The sequence below is a fragment of the Thamnophis sirtalis genome, unplaced genomic scaffold (assembly GCF_051295495.1).
Source record: "Thamnophis sirtalis isolate CommonGarterSnake01/CBP01778 unplaced genomic scaffold, rThaSir2_p1.2 scaffold_12, whole genome shotgun sequence".
Classification (NCBI taxonomy): Eukaryota; Metazoa; Chordata; class Lepidosauria; order Squamata; family Natricidae; genus Thamnophis; species Thamnophis sirtalis.
Window position 1 is genome coordinate 2,307,382 of NW_028261392.1, and position 16,329 is coordinate 2,323,710.

General features: G+C 42.9%; 1 protein-coding gene across 2 annotated transcripts in view; it reads left to right on the forward strand.

Annotated features, from left to right (window-relative positions):
• Positions 1 to 16,329, forward strand: part of ENOX1 (ecto-NOX disulfide-thiol exchanger 1) — a 295,080-nt gene that overhangs the window by 148,759 nt on the left and 129,992 nt on the right. Inside the window, exons 3-4 of one of the 2 annotated variants that reach the window (XM_087726951.1) lie at positions 541 to 675; positions 2,913 to 3,050. In XM_087726951.1, the coding sequence (XP_087583077.1) occupies positions 666 to 675; positions 2,913 to 3,050 (148 nt within the window). In that variant the 5' untranslated portion in view covers positions 541 to 665. The remainder of the gene's footprint in view (positions 1 to 540; positions 676 to 2,912; positions 3,051 to 16,329) is intronic. The other variant, XM_087726952.1, reaches the window with a different exon arrangement.

A 16,329-nucleotide genomic window follows, 5' to 3' on the forward strand; every position in this document is an offset into this window, starting at 1 on the left:
TCTCTTTCTTTCTTACTCTTTTCTCTTTTTCTTTCTTTCTCTCTCTCTCTTTCTTCCTTTCTCCCTCCCTCCCTTTTTTCTCTTTCTTTCTTTTTCTCTTTCTCTTTCTTTCTTTCTTTCTTTCTTTCTCTTTCTGTCTCTCTCTCTCTTTCTTTTTTCTCTCTCTGTCTCTTTCTTTCTTACTTTTTTCTCTTTTTCTTTCTCTCTCTCTCTTTCTTCCTTTCTCCCTCCCTCCCTCCCTCCCTTTTTCTCTTTCTTTTTCTTTCTTTCTTTTTTTCTCTTTTTCTTTCTTTCTCTCTCTCTCTCTTTCTTTTTTCTCTCTCTGTCTCTTTCTTTCTTACTTTTTTCTCTTTTTCTTTCTTTCTCTCTCTCTCTTTCTTCCTTTCTCCCTCCCTCCCTCCCTTTTTTCTCTTTCTTTCTTTTTCTCTTTCTCTTTCTTTCTTTCTTTCTTTCTTTCTCTTTCTCTTTCTGTCTCTTCCTTCCTTCCTTCCTTTATTTCTCTCTCTCTCTCCTTCTCTTTTTCTTTCTTTCTTTCCAAAGCATAAAAGTGGATCCAGGATCTGGGAATGGAGAGACCTTTTCGCCTCTCAAGCTGTTAATATATTAGCCAATGAAGAAGCCAATGTACGTCAGGACACCGTTTGAGAGAAATACCCAGTGGAACCATGGGCACAGGTGAATGTCTGTTTTGCTAGTTCTGGCTGAATGTTTGTTTATTTATTTTTAAAATAATAATTGCATTCGTCCCAAAGGTGCTTTTTCAAAAGGCAAGTAAGCTTCATTTTTCCTTGAAAACGTTTTACTTCTCATCCCAGAAGCTTCTTCAGTTCTGACTTTACAATGGAGGATGGAAGGATTTATATTCCTTGCAGTCATCTGGTTATTAGTGCTCTCTCTGAGAGTCATTAAGGCCACATGGATAGATAAACAGATAAATCTCCCAAGTGTCCTCAATGACTCTCAGAAACGGCCAGATGACTGCAAGAAATCTAAATATATAATATAAATCCTTCCACCCTCCATCTTTTGGTCAGAACTGAAGAAGCTTCTTGGATGAGCAAGAAAAAAAAACAACCCAAGGAAAATATTAGAATATTATACTATATGGGAACTGTTTTACCGATGGATAGAGAATAAATATGAAAGTTAGAAATGAAAGTAGATTAGTGAAATATAGAAAAACATATCCATAGAATTAAATAAGTCAAGAAGAGGCTTGTTACCGTATTAGACATGTTACATAGATCAGCATTAAGTTAAGAGTAGATAAATAATGAATATGGCTGTAAATTTTAATTGTTACAGCACAAGACATTTGTACCCAGATGACACACTGTTTAATGGAAGATGGATTGTTTGTATTAAAATTATATATATATATATATATATATATATATATATATATGTATGTATGTATGTATGTATGTATGTATGTATGTATGTATGTATGTATGTGTGTAATGTATGTATGTATGTGTGTATAGATAGATAGATAGATAGATAGATAGATAGATAGATAGATAGATAGATAGATAGATATTTAGTGTTACAACCCCTGGTATGCCCCAATTATGGAAGGAAGCTAATTGCTTCTATTATCTGTCTATCGGCTCGTCACAAGAGACCATCACGATAGAAACCCAATATTTTTACTGTCACCTTTATTACATTTGTGTTGTATTTGAGCTGATAAATAAATAAAGGGAGACTAGTATAGATCTATTTCAAGCTATTTAGCTCTCATCAGTTAGCCATACCCTTACTGGGATTCGAACAGTATGGCTAGCTGATGAGAGCTAAATAGCTTGAAATAGAACTATACTAGTCTCCCTTTATTTATTTATCAGCTCAAATACAACATAGATATAGATAGATAGATAGATAGATAGATAGATAGATAGATAGATAGATAGATAGATAGATAGATAGGTATGGATGGATATGGATATGGATATGGATATGGATATGGATATGGATATGGATATGGATATGGAGATAGAGATAGAGATAGAGATAGAGATAGAGATAGAGATAGAGATAGAGATAGAGATAGAGATAGAGATAGAGATAGAGATAGAGATAGAGATAGAGATAGAGATAGAGATAGAGATAGAGATAGAGATAGAGATAGAGATAGAGATAGAGATAGAGATAGAGATAGAAAACAAAAAACAAAGTCCAGTTGCCTTTTGAAAAAGCACTTTTGGGTAGCTATGTCCACGGACAATTAAGATTCTCCATAGACAATAAAATTTGGGGTGCCTTACATACCCCAATTGCATTAGGTCACTTGGAGGTCAAGGATGGGAGGTTAATATTTTCTGGGTGTCGCCCAGAAAACGCGGGATACGCCCGGCAGATTTGATATCCTTTCCGTCCAATTTTTCCAAGTCCTGCCGAGCTCAATTGTATCCTTTTACCCCTGAGGAATATTTGCGTGGTGCTAAATCCAGCAAAACTGATATTGAGTTTGTACAGACACCGAAAAGGAAACTAGATTTTTAGCACCGGCGTGAAATCTGCCGAAGGGGCCTATCCAGTCAGAAACGCACAACAGAGGTGAAGTTTCCAAGTGCCCCCTCCGATTCCTCGCCGTGCTAAACTCATTATTCTCGCAAAACCTATCAGTGTCCTTGGGAATTTGTTTCCATAGGAACCTTTGCCCTTTATTGGGTTAAGTCTCAACAGACATTGTATATATTGGATTTTTTCTCTTTTGCTTTCTGACTGCCGTGATGTACTTCCCCCCCCCCCCATAGATGAAAATGGGGAGAGAAGGGGTGGGGGGAGAGGCATGGGAGAAAACACGATCTGAGATAACGGCGCTGGGAGAATGGAAGCGATTTCTCTCGTTGGTTCCGTTGACCCACCCTGGCAATCCTCTTGATCAGAATATGCTTCTCTCCCGTCAGCAGCTGATGGCTTGGGGAACATCGCGATAGACACGGCGCAATTGAACATGTCAGTCACTGATCCGTCAGCCTGGGCTACCGCCATGAATAACCTGGGAATGGTACCGGTGGGGTTAACTGGACAGCAGATCGTGACAGGTAAGGATTTCGCCAAGATTTGTTGCACAGGTTTATGGATTTTCTTTTTCCCCCCGTCCTGGAGAGCCCTCAGATAAATTGTCGACGGCCTACTTTCCAAAGTTATGTGTTGCGTCTGAGCAAGGGTGGGTTTCAATTTTTTTTTTACTACCAGTGCTGTGGGTGTGGCTTATTTTGTGGGCGTGGCTTGGCAAATTTATGTTTCGGATTGGAGGTGGGAAATAAAATATGGTGCAAAACTTTTTTTTAAAAGACAAAGAAAGCAGCAACTTGAACCGTGCAGGAGAGCCGGAGAGTTCGAAGAGTGTGTGGTTCTGTTTACTGCCTGTGAACTCTGGTTGAAGGTGGGGGCATCACCTGAGTAACTACTGCAACGTGCTCTACATGGCGCAGCCCTTGAAGAGCATTCAGCGACTTCAGCTTGTCCAGAATGCAGCCGCGCGAGCGATCGTGGGTGCACCTCGGTTCACCCACGTAACACCTATCCTCCGCGAGCTGCACTGGCTGCCTATTGGTCTTCGGATACGCTTCAAGGCGCTAGTCGTCACTTATAAAGCCCTTCATGGTATTGGACCTGGGTACTTGAGAGACCGCCTGCTGCCAATTACCTCCCAAAGACCCATTAGATCCCACAGATTAGGCCTCCTCCGAATTCCATCCGCCGGCCAGTGTCGACTGGCGACTACCCGGAGGAGAGCCTTCTCTGTGGCTGCTCCGGCCCTTTGGAACTAACTCCCCATGGAGATTCGAACCCTCACCACCCTCCAGGCCTTCTGCAAAGCCGTTAAAACCTGGCTGTTCCGACAGGCCTGGGGCTAAAGAGCTGTTGCCCCCGTCTCGAATGATATGATTGTTGTGTGTTTTTAAATTATGTATTGTCATGTTTGTTTTTTATTTTTTGTCTGTACCCCCCCCTTCCCAGATTTGATTTGTCAGCCGCCCTGAGTCCCCTTCGGGGGAAAAGGGCAGCATATAAATATAATAAATGAAATGAAATGAAATGAAGCAAGCCAGCAATCACCCTGCTCATGAGTAAACTTGCTCACGAGTAAACTGCAGATTAAAGGCAGCTGGCAGATCCTGGCATTTTCACTTGGCTCCCCCTCCCCACCAGAGCTTGCAGGCAGCATACGAATCTGCCGCCTTTTTGCCCCCGTGCATCGAGGAGGCAGGGGGGGGGTTTCAATCCCACTTAGGAGGTGGTGGTTGCGAATCCTTGGGTAATCCCCATGCTGCTTACCTGTGTGTCAGTGGTGGGTTTCAAAAATTGTTCGAACCTACTCTGTGGGCGTGGCCTCCTTTGTGGGAGTGGCTTGCCGCCCCATGTGACCGGATGGGAGTGGCTTGCCGCCCATGTGGCCGGATATGAAGATGCCGACGACACTTGTCAGAACCACCTTAAATGACCTCGCACACAGCACTGGCATGCATAAGAATAGGATGTAAACTTGTTTCTTAAAAGGCACCTTTGGTTTGCGTTAAAACAACTTCAACACACGCAATGTTCTGATTGCACCACAAACGCAGTAGTCATCCTTACCTTTCACAGAGGCACTGAGTTTTATAAATAGGAGCATGATAGTGTAGAATAATCATATCCAAGGACCAGTGGTGGGTTTCAAAAATTTTTGGAACCTCTTCTGTAGGTGTGGCCTGCTTTCCGGGTCCACTGGTGGAACCTCTTCTAACCGGTTCGGTAGATTTGACAAACTGGTTCTACCAAATAGGTGCGAACTGGTAGGAACCCACCTCTGCTGTGTGTAGGCACTAGAAGGCAGTTGTGTGGATGCATGTGGCGAAGATGAGGCAGGGAAAGTGTCAGAGCGAGCCAGTACAGGGGCGTGGCCAGCCAGCAATCACTACCAGTTTGCCCACTTATGCCCAATAACACTACTGGTTCTCCTGAACTGGTCCGAACTGGTAGCAACCCACCTCTGGGTGTGAGTGTCTTTCGTGTCCATTGAGGGCTGGTTCTTTTTTTTTTTCCTCCCCTCCTAAAGGCAAAGATTCCCTTTTATTAAAACAGTGCTCTCTACTTTATGAATGTTGCGTGCAACGCATTAATCTCTTGGCATTTAACGGGCATCTAATCTACAGAGTGCATTTTCCAGGTTCGTAAAAATAGTCAAAATTCTCTAAAGAAATCCAAAGGCTTTAAAAAAAAAGCCATTGAATGATTTCTAAAACCTATGCTGAGCTAAATCTGAAAGGTAAGTTTCGTAAGAAATATTTACTTTTTTAAAAAATTGGGGGGAAAAAAGAGCTATTTTTTACCAAAGCATTTGTTAGCGTAGGAAATTAGCTAAAACCTCCTTCTGTAGCACTGGGGGGAAAGGGGTTGTTAGGCTAAGGGAAAGAAATGTGGTTAAAAATAGACTCTTGAAATAAAAGGAGTCTAAAATAGCTCATTTCGCAACATTATCAGGTCACTGGACTTAAGAAATCTCATCGCTTCTGTTTTCCCCTGCGTCCTTCACTCGAGATCTAAATGTTAGGATTTAATTTGCATCCCGCCAGAATTTGCTACTGGAGGGTTTTTTAAAGATGAAATTAGACGGCCATTTGTCTGAAATGGCAGAGAAGCTGCAGAAGAGCTGAAGAAGCTTCTTGGGTGAGAAGTGAAACGTCTTCAAAGAGCAAAATCCAGAAATAGCAATAGCAATAGCAGTTAGACTTATATACCGCTTCACAGGGCTTCCAGCCCTCTCTAAGCAGTTTACAGAGTCAGCATATCGCCTCCAACAATCCGGGTCCTCATTTTACCTACCTCGGAAGGATGGAAGGCTGAGTCAACCTTGAGCCAGTGAGATTTGAACCGCTGAACTGCAGATAACAGTCAGCTGAAGTGGCCTGCAGTACCCCCTTGCTGACTCATATTTACGACGGTTGCAGGGTGACGTGATCCCCTTTTGTGACTTCTGAGCAGAGGTTGTGAGGTTTTTAAGAAGAGATTCGACTGCCATTTGTCTGAAATGGTATTGAGTGTCCTGCTTGAGCAAGGGGTTGGACTAGAAGACCTCCAAGGTCCCTTCCTGTTAGGAATATAATTCTAACGGTTAGAGCCGAGGTGGTGCAGTGGTTAAATGCAGCACTGCAGGCTACTTCAGCTGACTGCAGTTCTGCAGTTCGGCTGTTCAAATCCCACCAGGCTCAGGGTTGACTCAGCCTTCCATCCTTCCGAGGTGGGTAAAAGGAGGACCCAGATTGTTGTTGGGGGCAATATGCTGACTCTGTAAACCGCTTAGAGAGGGCTGAAAGCCCTAGGAAGCGGTATATAAGTCTAACTGCTATTGCTATATAAATCATGTAACAATGTTGTACCTGTTTCTTTAAATCATACTGTAAAATGTGATTGGTCGCTGTTTCCTCAATCGGCCATAAGAGGGAGCCAGAATGACTGTTAGCTCTCTGTTTCGTTAGATGATGGGCTGATCTGATCTGAGTGTTTTTGGAAACTGTTAGAAAGTGCCGTGAGCTATTGTAAGTTTTGCAACTGCTAGCAAACTTTGAGTAGTGAACTGATTATATGATACTGGACTATGTTAGTTCAATTACCCCTTAACTGAAAGACGTTGATGATTGACTGACGTGTATGACTTGGACTGTTTGATGGACTCTGATACCTCTATTTCCACGAAAGTAGAAGCCTATTTAAACTGCAGTGTCTCTATATGCTGGTTTGTGTGTTCTCCAACACAACTCTCACAACGCTTCGCTGAACGTACTCGCTCTCCCAATGGGGAGCTTACCTAACACTTCCGACTCTATTAAGCAAAGTCAACGAGGAAGCCAGATTTACTTAACAACCACGTGGCTAACTTAACTGCAGTTATTCACTTAACAACGGTGGCAAGGAAGGTTGTAAAATGGGGCAAAACTCCATAAATGTGTCGCGTAGCAACAAAAGGCTTGGGCTCAATTGTCGTAAGTCGTAAGTCGAGGACTACCTAAGTCGTAAGTCAAGGACTACCTAGGACTACCTACTTAGAGCCAAGGTGGCTTAGTGGTTAAATGCAGCACTGCAGGCTACTTCAGCTGACTGCAGTTCTGCAGTTCGGCTGTTCAAATCTCACCGGCTCAGGGTTGACTCAGCCTTCCATCCTTCCGAGGTGGGTAAAATGAGGACCCGGATTGTTGGGGGCAATATGCTGACTCTGTAAACCGCTTAGAGAGGGCTGAAAGCCCTATGAAGCGGTATATAAGTCTAACTGCTATTGCTATTGCTATTGCTATCCACATTCTTAGTTAAGGAAACACTTTGCACTGTAAAGTGGGGTAGCTGTGCATCCCTCAGTGCACAACGACAATTGAACAAAGTTTTCAGCACAGTTGTGGGAGCCTTAAGAGGGCTGCTTTAATCGTCGGAAGGGAAGCACTTCAAATGTCCTTTGGAGCATTGCAGAACAGCTAAGCATCTTAAACTGTAAATGTTTCTATCGGCTCTGACAGGCTGGGAACAAGGAACATAAATCATGAATTCATCCTCTGTGGGAGGCAGAAACAAAAGGAGTTGTTTGCACCCGACCTCCCCGCTGCCTTCACTAGCTTTACGACACATGCTCTGATTATAGACAAAATTAAATAAATAAACCCTGGATGGAAGTACGATTTCCTTATATTTGTAAATACTGAAGAGACCAATTGTAAATAAGCATGGTGGTCATAATATTTAACTTCACATTCTAGTATGTATGGCAAAAGCATTGCCAGGACGGTTACACTGGGTCCAATGTTTTAATGTGTGTTTAATAAAAAAAAATGTAATAAATAAAAAAAATCCTGTTTGCTCCTATGAAGGGGTGCTGCAAAGCCACCACGCCACCTTGCTGCTTAAAAGACCCCCAAACCCCAAAAGGAGGACTGTGACGAACCTCGAGTTGTTGCAGATGGGAAAGTTGGATTCATTCATTTCATTTTTTTTTTCATTTTGCTTTATTTGTATGCCGCCCTTTTCCCTGAAAGGGACTCAGGGCGGCTCACAACTCAAGGGAGGGGAAAAACAGACAAGTTACAAAACATAAAAACCATACACAATTAAAAAGCACAACAATCATACCATTCGAAGTGGGGCTGCAAGTCTTTAGCCCCAGGCCTGTTGGAACAGCCAGGTTTTAAGGGCTCTGCGGAAGGCCTGGAGGGTGGTGAGGGTACGAATCTCCACGGGGAGTTCGTTCCAGAGGGTCGGAGCAGCCACAGAGAAGGCCCTCCTCCGGGTAGTCGCCAGCCGGCATTGGCCGGCTGATGGAATTCGGAGGAGGCCTAGTCTATGGGATCTTATTGGTCTAGTGGAGGTAATTGGCAGTAGGCGGTCTCTCAAGTACCCATTATCTAATGGCTACACAAAATCATAGAATAACAGAGCTGGAAGGGACCTTGGAGGTCTTCTAGTCCAACCCCCTCTTCAGGCAGGAGATCACGCACCATTCCAGACAAATGGTGGTCCAATCTCTTCTTAAAAACCTCCAGTGACGAAGCGTTCACAACTTCTGGGGGCAACTTCTGTTCCCACGGGTTAATTCTCCTCACTGTCAGGAAGTTTCTCCTGAATCCCAGGTTGCGTCTCTCCTTTGGTTAGTTTCCATCCATTGTTTCTCTGTCTTGCCTCCTGGTGCTTGGCAAAATAGTTTGGAAATTAGGAGCCCCTCAAATATTGGAAGGCTGCTATTATGTCTCCTCTGGTTCCCTTTTCACTACTTTAGTCTAGCCAAACAACTGGAGAAAAACAAGCCCACTTTTTCTGCATTTTCAGAACAACGTGACTTCGTTGGAAAGGTCATCCTGCAACGCAATGGCCTTATTTAATGAACATTTTTTAAAAATAGCTTTTGAGAAACGCAACCAACCTGCGTAGGTGAGATTGCTACCTGAGGCTGCTTTCGGCCACGGAGTACCGCTGCAGTTGCCTGGCGTCGTTGTGTTGAGAGGGGTGTGTGTGTGAGAGAGACCCGTTCTCAGCTCTGTTTCTAACTTGACTTGCCCTTGAAAACCCACCATGCGGTTTTCAGGAAAGCTGAATTGATAATATTACAGCTTAACTACGTGCAAAAATGAGGAAGATCTCACAGCCGTGCAAATTACTCGAAAGTGCTCAAAGTACTTAGACTGTATTATCACGGCAACAGATCCCATGGCTGTCTAAGGTTGACCGACATCAAGGGTGAAATTCAGGCAGGTTCTGGAGAGAACCGGTAGCGGAAATTTTGGGTAGTTCAGAGAACCGGGAAATGCCACGTCTAGCTGGCCCCAGGAGTGGGGAGGGAATGGGGATTTTGCAATATCCTTCCCCTGGAGTGGGGAAAGAATGGAGATTTTGCAGTATCCTTCCCCTAGGAGTGGGGAAAGAATGGAGATTTTGCAATATCCTTCCCCTAGGAGTGGGGAGGGAACGGAGATTTTGCAGTATCCTTCCCCTAGGAGTGGGGAGGGAACGGAGATTTTGCAATATCCTTCCCCTAGGAGTGGGGAGGGAACGGAGATTTTGCAGTATCCTTCCCCTAGGAGTGGGGAAGGAATGGAGATTTTGCAATATCCTTCCCCTAGGAGTGGGGAGGGAACGGAGATTTTGCAGTATCCTTTCCCCAGGAGTGGGGAAGGCACAGAGATTTTGCAGTATCCTTCCCCCAGGAGTGGGGAGGGAATGGGGATTGGAGTGGGGTGGGAATGGGGACTTTGCAGTATCCTTCCCCGGGAGTAGGGAGAGAATGGGGATTTTGCAGTATCCTTCCCCTGGAGTGGGGAGGGAACGGAGATTTTGAAGTATCCTTTCCCCCAGGAGTGGGGATGGAACAGAGATTTTGCAGTATCCTTTCCCCTGGAGTGGGAAGGGAACGGAGATTTTGCAGTATCCTTTCCCCTGGAGTGGGAAGGGAACGGAGATTTTGCAGTATCCTTCCCCTGGAGTGGGGAGGGAATGGAGATTTTGCAGTATCCTTTCCCCTGGAGTGGGGAGGGAAGGGAGATTTTGCAGTATCCTTCCCCTGGAGTGGGGAGGGAAGGGAGATTTTGCAGTATCCTTCCCCTGCCATGCCCACCAAGCCACGCCCACAGATCCGGTAGTAAAAAAAAATCGAATTTCACCACTGACCGATATTATTTGCTTACAGGTAGCGAGGTGCACATGACATGGATTTTGCAACTTGCTAAGTAACATAGTTACTTTGTACTTTAATTTGATTTATTTTCTCTTTAAAAAAAAACAAAACGATGTTCAAGTTTATTAGCTTTTAACATTCCTAAACTGATAAACAGGCTGGAGGCCAGATAAGGAAAAAAGTTTGTTAGTACAAATTGAGGTCCGGTTTATCTCCTTTGTGAAGTCCAAATAACCTTTTTCCTGATCAATTTACGCCCCTTCTGATGTCAGAGCTCACTCCAATGCACATGGGTGATATTATGGGATGGAACATGTTTGACCACATGTAACTGATTTCCCATGCAAAGGGGAGTTTACTTTTATCTGGTCCAATCAACTTCCCTCTTTCATTCTCCTTTGTGGTCTTAACTATAAAAAGGAATGTACGATGGTTGCTCATTGGGAAGGTAAACTGAGCCAGAACCTAAGGCCAGATTTGTGGTCAGTGATCCTTGACCTGTGGCCAATTGTTTAGTGGTTGTGTGAAATCACAATGGGCTTCCCCAGGGCTACGGATGAACCAATTTCAAAGCTTATGTGATCCGATTTTGCACGCGTGACACCTGTACTGCATTTACGATCATTTGCAGCATTCTGTAGCCATGTGACCGTAATTTGTGACTTTTCTTTTAATCCAAAAAGTGTGACACCTGTACTGCATTTACGATCATTTGCAGCATTCTGTAGTCACGTGACCGTAATTTGCGACTTTTCTTTTAATCCCCCCCCAAAAAAACCACTTTTAAAAAAAACCCAAAATCCAGCTTGCGCTTCTGGCAAAAGACACTCATTGGGTGCAATGGGTTCGTTTAACGACCAAATGTTGATCTAATGACCGCAGGGCTTGCTTAACGCCCACCGCAAAGAAGATCGTACGGTGATCTGCTTAACTTGCCACCCTAATTGCACACTCAGTTTACAGTCACAAGTTAAAATGCTACCTGTGTATTTCGTGGCCTAAACGTTGCGATAACAGCGACAGATTAAGGAGAAGAAGGTAACGAGAATTTCTTGAGTTCCTTTAACGGCTGAAAACGGATATACAGAGGCGATATTGAGTTCCAAAACTTTGGCACAGTTTCTTTTGCAATTGTTTGTTTATAACACACAAGGGCTGTTTCTGGAGGAAAGGAATTTGTCTTGCAAAAGGTTTTGTCTTTTGGTTCGGTTTATTTTTCTGTTAACGCTCTCGGGATGCCGTTTGTCTGCTCTTGATAGTTAATCAATGTTCAGCAGGGTTAGCCTTTTTAATACAGTTTGGGTATTTCTGCTTTAATATTTTTTATTTTATTCCTAGTGCTGTGAAATTGGATTTTTGATCTGAGCAAAGGCTTTAATTCGTAGTAACGATAACTATTCAGTGGGGTGTTTTTTTCCCCGTTGCTGGTATGTTATATACAAAGGATAGGTGTAAATTATAACTGAAAATTATGTTCTTTAAATTAATTTAGAGAACAGGGATGGTTACATTATTGGTAAAATTTGGGGCTTATGTTTAGATGGACTTTGGTTATGTCTGGATTTAGAGAAATACAAATCCCAGGGTCTAAAATAAATTTGGAAAGAAACATTACGTTTTAAGAATAATCTGAATACTTCAAATAAATGGGGACTACAAGATCGTAGAAAGGAAAAGAAATCCAAATAATAATAAAACTATTGAAACTAAACTAAACCAAAACTATTACAGCAACATATGGACAGTGAAAATTGTGTAAAAAATATTGCGTGCACAGCACACACAAACATGAAGTGTGTCATTTAATGCAGGGCAGAATTGAACAAATACAATTATTAGTAACTAGTCGATAACCTGAAATTGCCCAGGTATTGATTGATAGGGGGGAAGTGTCCGGACCAAACGTAATTGCTAATGTTGGCTTTTCCCCCTTACTAGAGGGAGCTCCCTTGTGGCGTACTGTGAAGCCGTTACCATGGCAACTCCACTGCGCTGTACAGTAGAAGCCACTTTACGGCAGTACGTTAGAAGCCATTTAAAGGCACAACTGGACTTTCTTGGTTCTTTCCTTGAAAACATTGCACTTCTCACCCGAGAAGCTTCTTCAGTTCTGACTTCAGAAGCTGAAGAAGCTTCAGAACTGAAGAAGCTTCTTGGATGAGAAGCGAAACATTTTCAAGGAAAAAAAACAACTGAGGAAAAGTCTAAGTTACCTTTGGAACAACCATGGCCTGGTTGACTGAGAATCTCCTTAGACATCAAGCGGCTTGTCTGAATAGCTTTTGTCCCCAGGGGTTATTGCTTTCATATATATATATATGTGTATATGTATATGTATGTGTATGTGTGTGTGTGTGTGTGTGTGTGTATGTATATACTGTGTATATATGTATACACAGATGACTTAATCTCTGGAAACAAATATTGTGGGGGTAAGACACCCCTAACGCCCCTCAGGGTGTTTGTTTCTGTTAAGATACAGCCTGTTGTGCCTTAAAATGGCTTCTACTGTACAGTGCAGTGGAGTTGCCATGGTAACAGCTTCACAGTACTCCACAAGGGGGCTCCCTCTGGTAAGGGGGAAAATCCAACGTTAGCAATTACGTTTGGTCTGGACATTTCCCCCCTATAAATAAATACCCGTGCAACTCCGGGTTATCAGCTGGTAACTAAATAAATCAAATCCTTTTCTTCAACCCTGGAGACGTGTGCTGTGTTCTTTATTTCAGCGACGTTAGCACATCTATTTTTTTTTTAAAAAGGGAAACTTGAATATATATTCCAGCCTTCTTAATCAGCAAGGATCTGACATCCTTGTAACAAATGAAGTAATCGGCCCGAAATTTGTCAGTTGTACTAATGATGGGAGTCTTTTATTTTTATTTATCTTCCCTTCTTTTGCTTCTAATTCTCACTCAAGCGATATCATTCCAGCTCTTGTTTTCATTTGTATACATTATGTTTGGAACAAAAGGAAGCTCTCCAAAATGGGGGTTCCCCCCCCCCACTACTTTGCTTGTCATCTGTTGACAATTGGCCATGCTTTCTTTCTCTTGTCTTAGGATAACGGACTGACTGTATAGAACTGATTAAAGGAGATTATCTCGGAATTCTTTCGGATTGCCATTATAAATAGGAGGGCTGGAGGGAAAAAATTGCTGAGGTTTCCACTTCGCCCAAGTTATTGTTTGTGATGAACTTTCAGAAAACGGAGAAAATAAACATTTGAGCCTAACATTCATTCCACGTTGCAAACAATGGAAAATGTTTACTTTTCGTCAACATGATCTGTCACAGTTTTGGCAGCTTGGCCATTATAATGAGATAATCCCAGGAGCAAAACACTGCACACAGCACACCGAGCCTTTAGACAATTAATAGTGATTTATATACACGTATATACAGGCATACACCTGGTAGATAAAACCCTTACCATTCAACTATGGGCACAAGGAGAGAAATGAGATACACGACGAGAGAGAATGACGCCCTCTAATGTCCACCTATATATAGACACCTCTTAAAACAGGAAATGACTTGTGTGGAGTCCCCCAGAGCCTTAAACTGGCTATACATGTATTGCTGAATCATCCTCATTGCATCAGCTTACCATTCACAGTTTTACAACCTTACATCAGCTGGCAGCTATTAAATCCTTGTTTTTTGTGAGTTTGTCGGAGAATTTCAGACAAGAATACCCAGATTTTGAGAATCTGAGTCAGTTTTGCAGCATTTGTCAATTTTGCAAGATTCTTTCAATCAATCAACAGTCTATCTTTTGAGACTAACAAGGTTACAAGTAGTCAGTCAGTCAGCCACTTACAACAGTTCATTTAGTGACCATTTGAAGTTACAACGGCACTACAATAAGTGACATGAGTGTATCTCCACGGTCACCTGATCAAAAATCAGATGTTTGCTAACTGGCTCATATTTATGTCCTGGGGTCACGTGATCCCTTTTTTTTGCGACATTCTGAGAAGCAAAGTCAATGGTGAAACCGGATTCACTTAAGGACCATGTCACTATGTAACAATTGCAGTGATTCGCTTAACAACGGTGGCAGGAAAGGTTGCAAAATGGAGCGAAACACTCTTAACAAATGTCTCGCTTAGCCCCAGAAATTTTGGACTCAGTTTTGGTTGTAAATTGAGGATTGACCTGTATTAAAAAACCTGTAGTATACTTTTTGTTGTATACTACAGAAACGGTATGTACGTAGATACTTCTGTTTGTATTTTAGGAAGCAGAACTAGCAGCTGTAATGCACGGACTAAAATGCAACGTTAAATATTTTATCAAGTAATCCATCACTTTATTTCCTCACATTATTCCTTGTTTATCATTTTAAGGGAATATTGGAATATTGAAAAGTATTCCCACAAGTGGAAATGGAGCTGAACATGTAGATTGTAGATTTTATAATAGCAATTTAATGGGAGAAGATTTGATGATTCCTGATTTGCTAACACAATTCAGTCATTTTCCATTGTTTACGGGTGGGAGAAATCATGGCATACGATGATGATGTTCAGAGTTCAATTGTTCTGGCATTTTGAGAGAAAAGATTGCTCGCTGTCATTTTTCCAATACATTTTTTTAAAAGACTTTCAGATAAGGAAGCATTTCTGAAGGCATTCCTGTCGATGTTTTCGTTACCTAATTAATTTTGTTCATGCTTTCTAACTTTATGATCCTTTGGGGAAAAAAAACCCAGAGCTAGTGGTTGATTTTTCATCATTTTTGAATTGACTTGCCCTTCTGCGTTCGGTTCGTCCTATCTCGCGAAACGTTGCAAGCCCTGGAATTTAAAAAAAAATGCAGTCTTGCATTCGAGATTCAGGCGCCACACGGTCGTAATTAAAAGAAATTGGAATTGTACTGTTGGGCCTTTTAAATGCAAATGGAGAGCCAGCAAAATCTGCAGATAGAGGTAGCCATTGTCTCTCAACCCGCCGCCTTTTCCTTACAGGGGAAAAAAAAGGAACTGGATTATTCTTTTTAAAAAAAATGCTTTCCTTTGAGGGGGAAGAATCCTTAGCATGTGAATTTTGCACAGAAATCAGGAGCAACTTTATTTCATTTTGGTGGCGAGTAGAGAAGTCCACCTCTTTCTTTTATGTATGTTCAATTATTCAAGAAAAGGAATTTCAAAGATTTCAGGAATGGTAGTTTTGGAAGCAGGGGTGGGATTCAAAAATTTTAGCTACTGGTTCTCTGAGAGCCAAGGTGGCGCAGTGGTTAAATGCAGCACTGCAGGCTACTGCTAGATCAGCAGGTCAGCGGTTCAAATCTCACCGGCTCAGGGTTGACTCAGCCTTCCATCCTTCCGAGGTGGGTAAAATGAGGACCCAGATTGTTGGGGGCAATATGCTGACTCTCTGTAAACCGCTTAGAGAGGCCTGAAAGGCCTATGAAGCGGTATATAAGTCTACTGCTATTGCCCGGTTGCAGGGTGGGTGTGGCCATAGTGGGTGTGGCCATAGTGGGTGTGGCCTACTCAGCCTCCTGCACCATGGCGGGGTGGGGGACATTTTTGCCCTCCCCAGGCTCCGGAGGCTTTCCTTGAACCTTTGGGAGGGCAAAAACAGTCTCCTCTGGGCTCCGGAGGTTAGAAATGGGCCCATTTCCAGCCTTCCGGAACTTCCGGAAGGCTGTTCAAATCTCACCGGCTCAAGGTTGACTCAGCCTTCCATCCTTCCGAGGTGGGTAAAATGAGGACCCGGATTGTTGTTGGGGGCGATATGCTGACTCTGTAAACCGCTTAGAGAGGGCTGAAAGCCCTATGAAGCGGTAGATAAGTCTAACTGCTATTGCTATTGCTAATTTGGCAAAGCCTGGCCAGTCCCACCTATTCCCTTGCCAATGCTTCCTTTATAAGAGCCGAGGTGGTGCAGTGGTTAGGGTGCAGTACTGCAGGCCACTTCAGCTGACTGTTATCTGCAGTTCAGCGGTTCTAATCTCACCGGCTCAAGGTTGACTCAGCCTTCCATCCTTCCGAGGTGGGTAAAATGAGGACCCAGATTGTGGGGGGGGCGATATGCTGACTCTGTAAACCGCTTAGAGAGGACTGAAAGCCCTATGAAGCGGTATATAAGTCTAACTGCTAACTGCTATTGCTAAAAAGAAGAGAAGGAAGCAAAGAAGGAAGGAAGGAAGGAAAGAAAGAAGGAAGGAAGGAAAGAAGA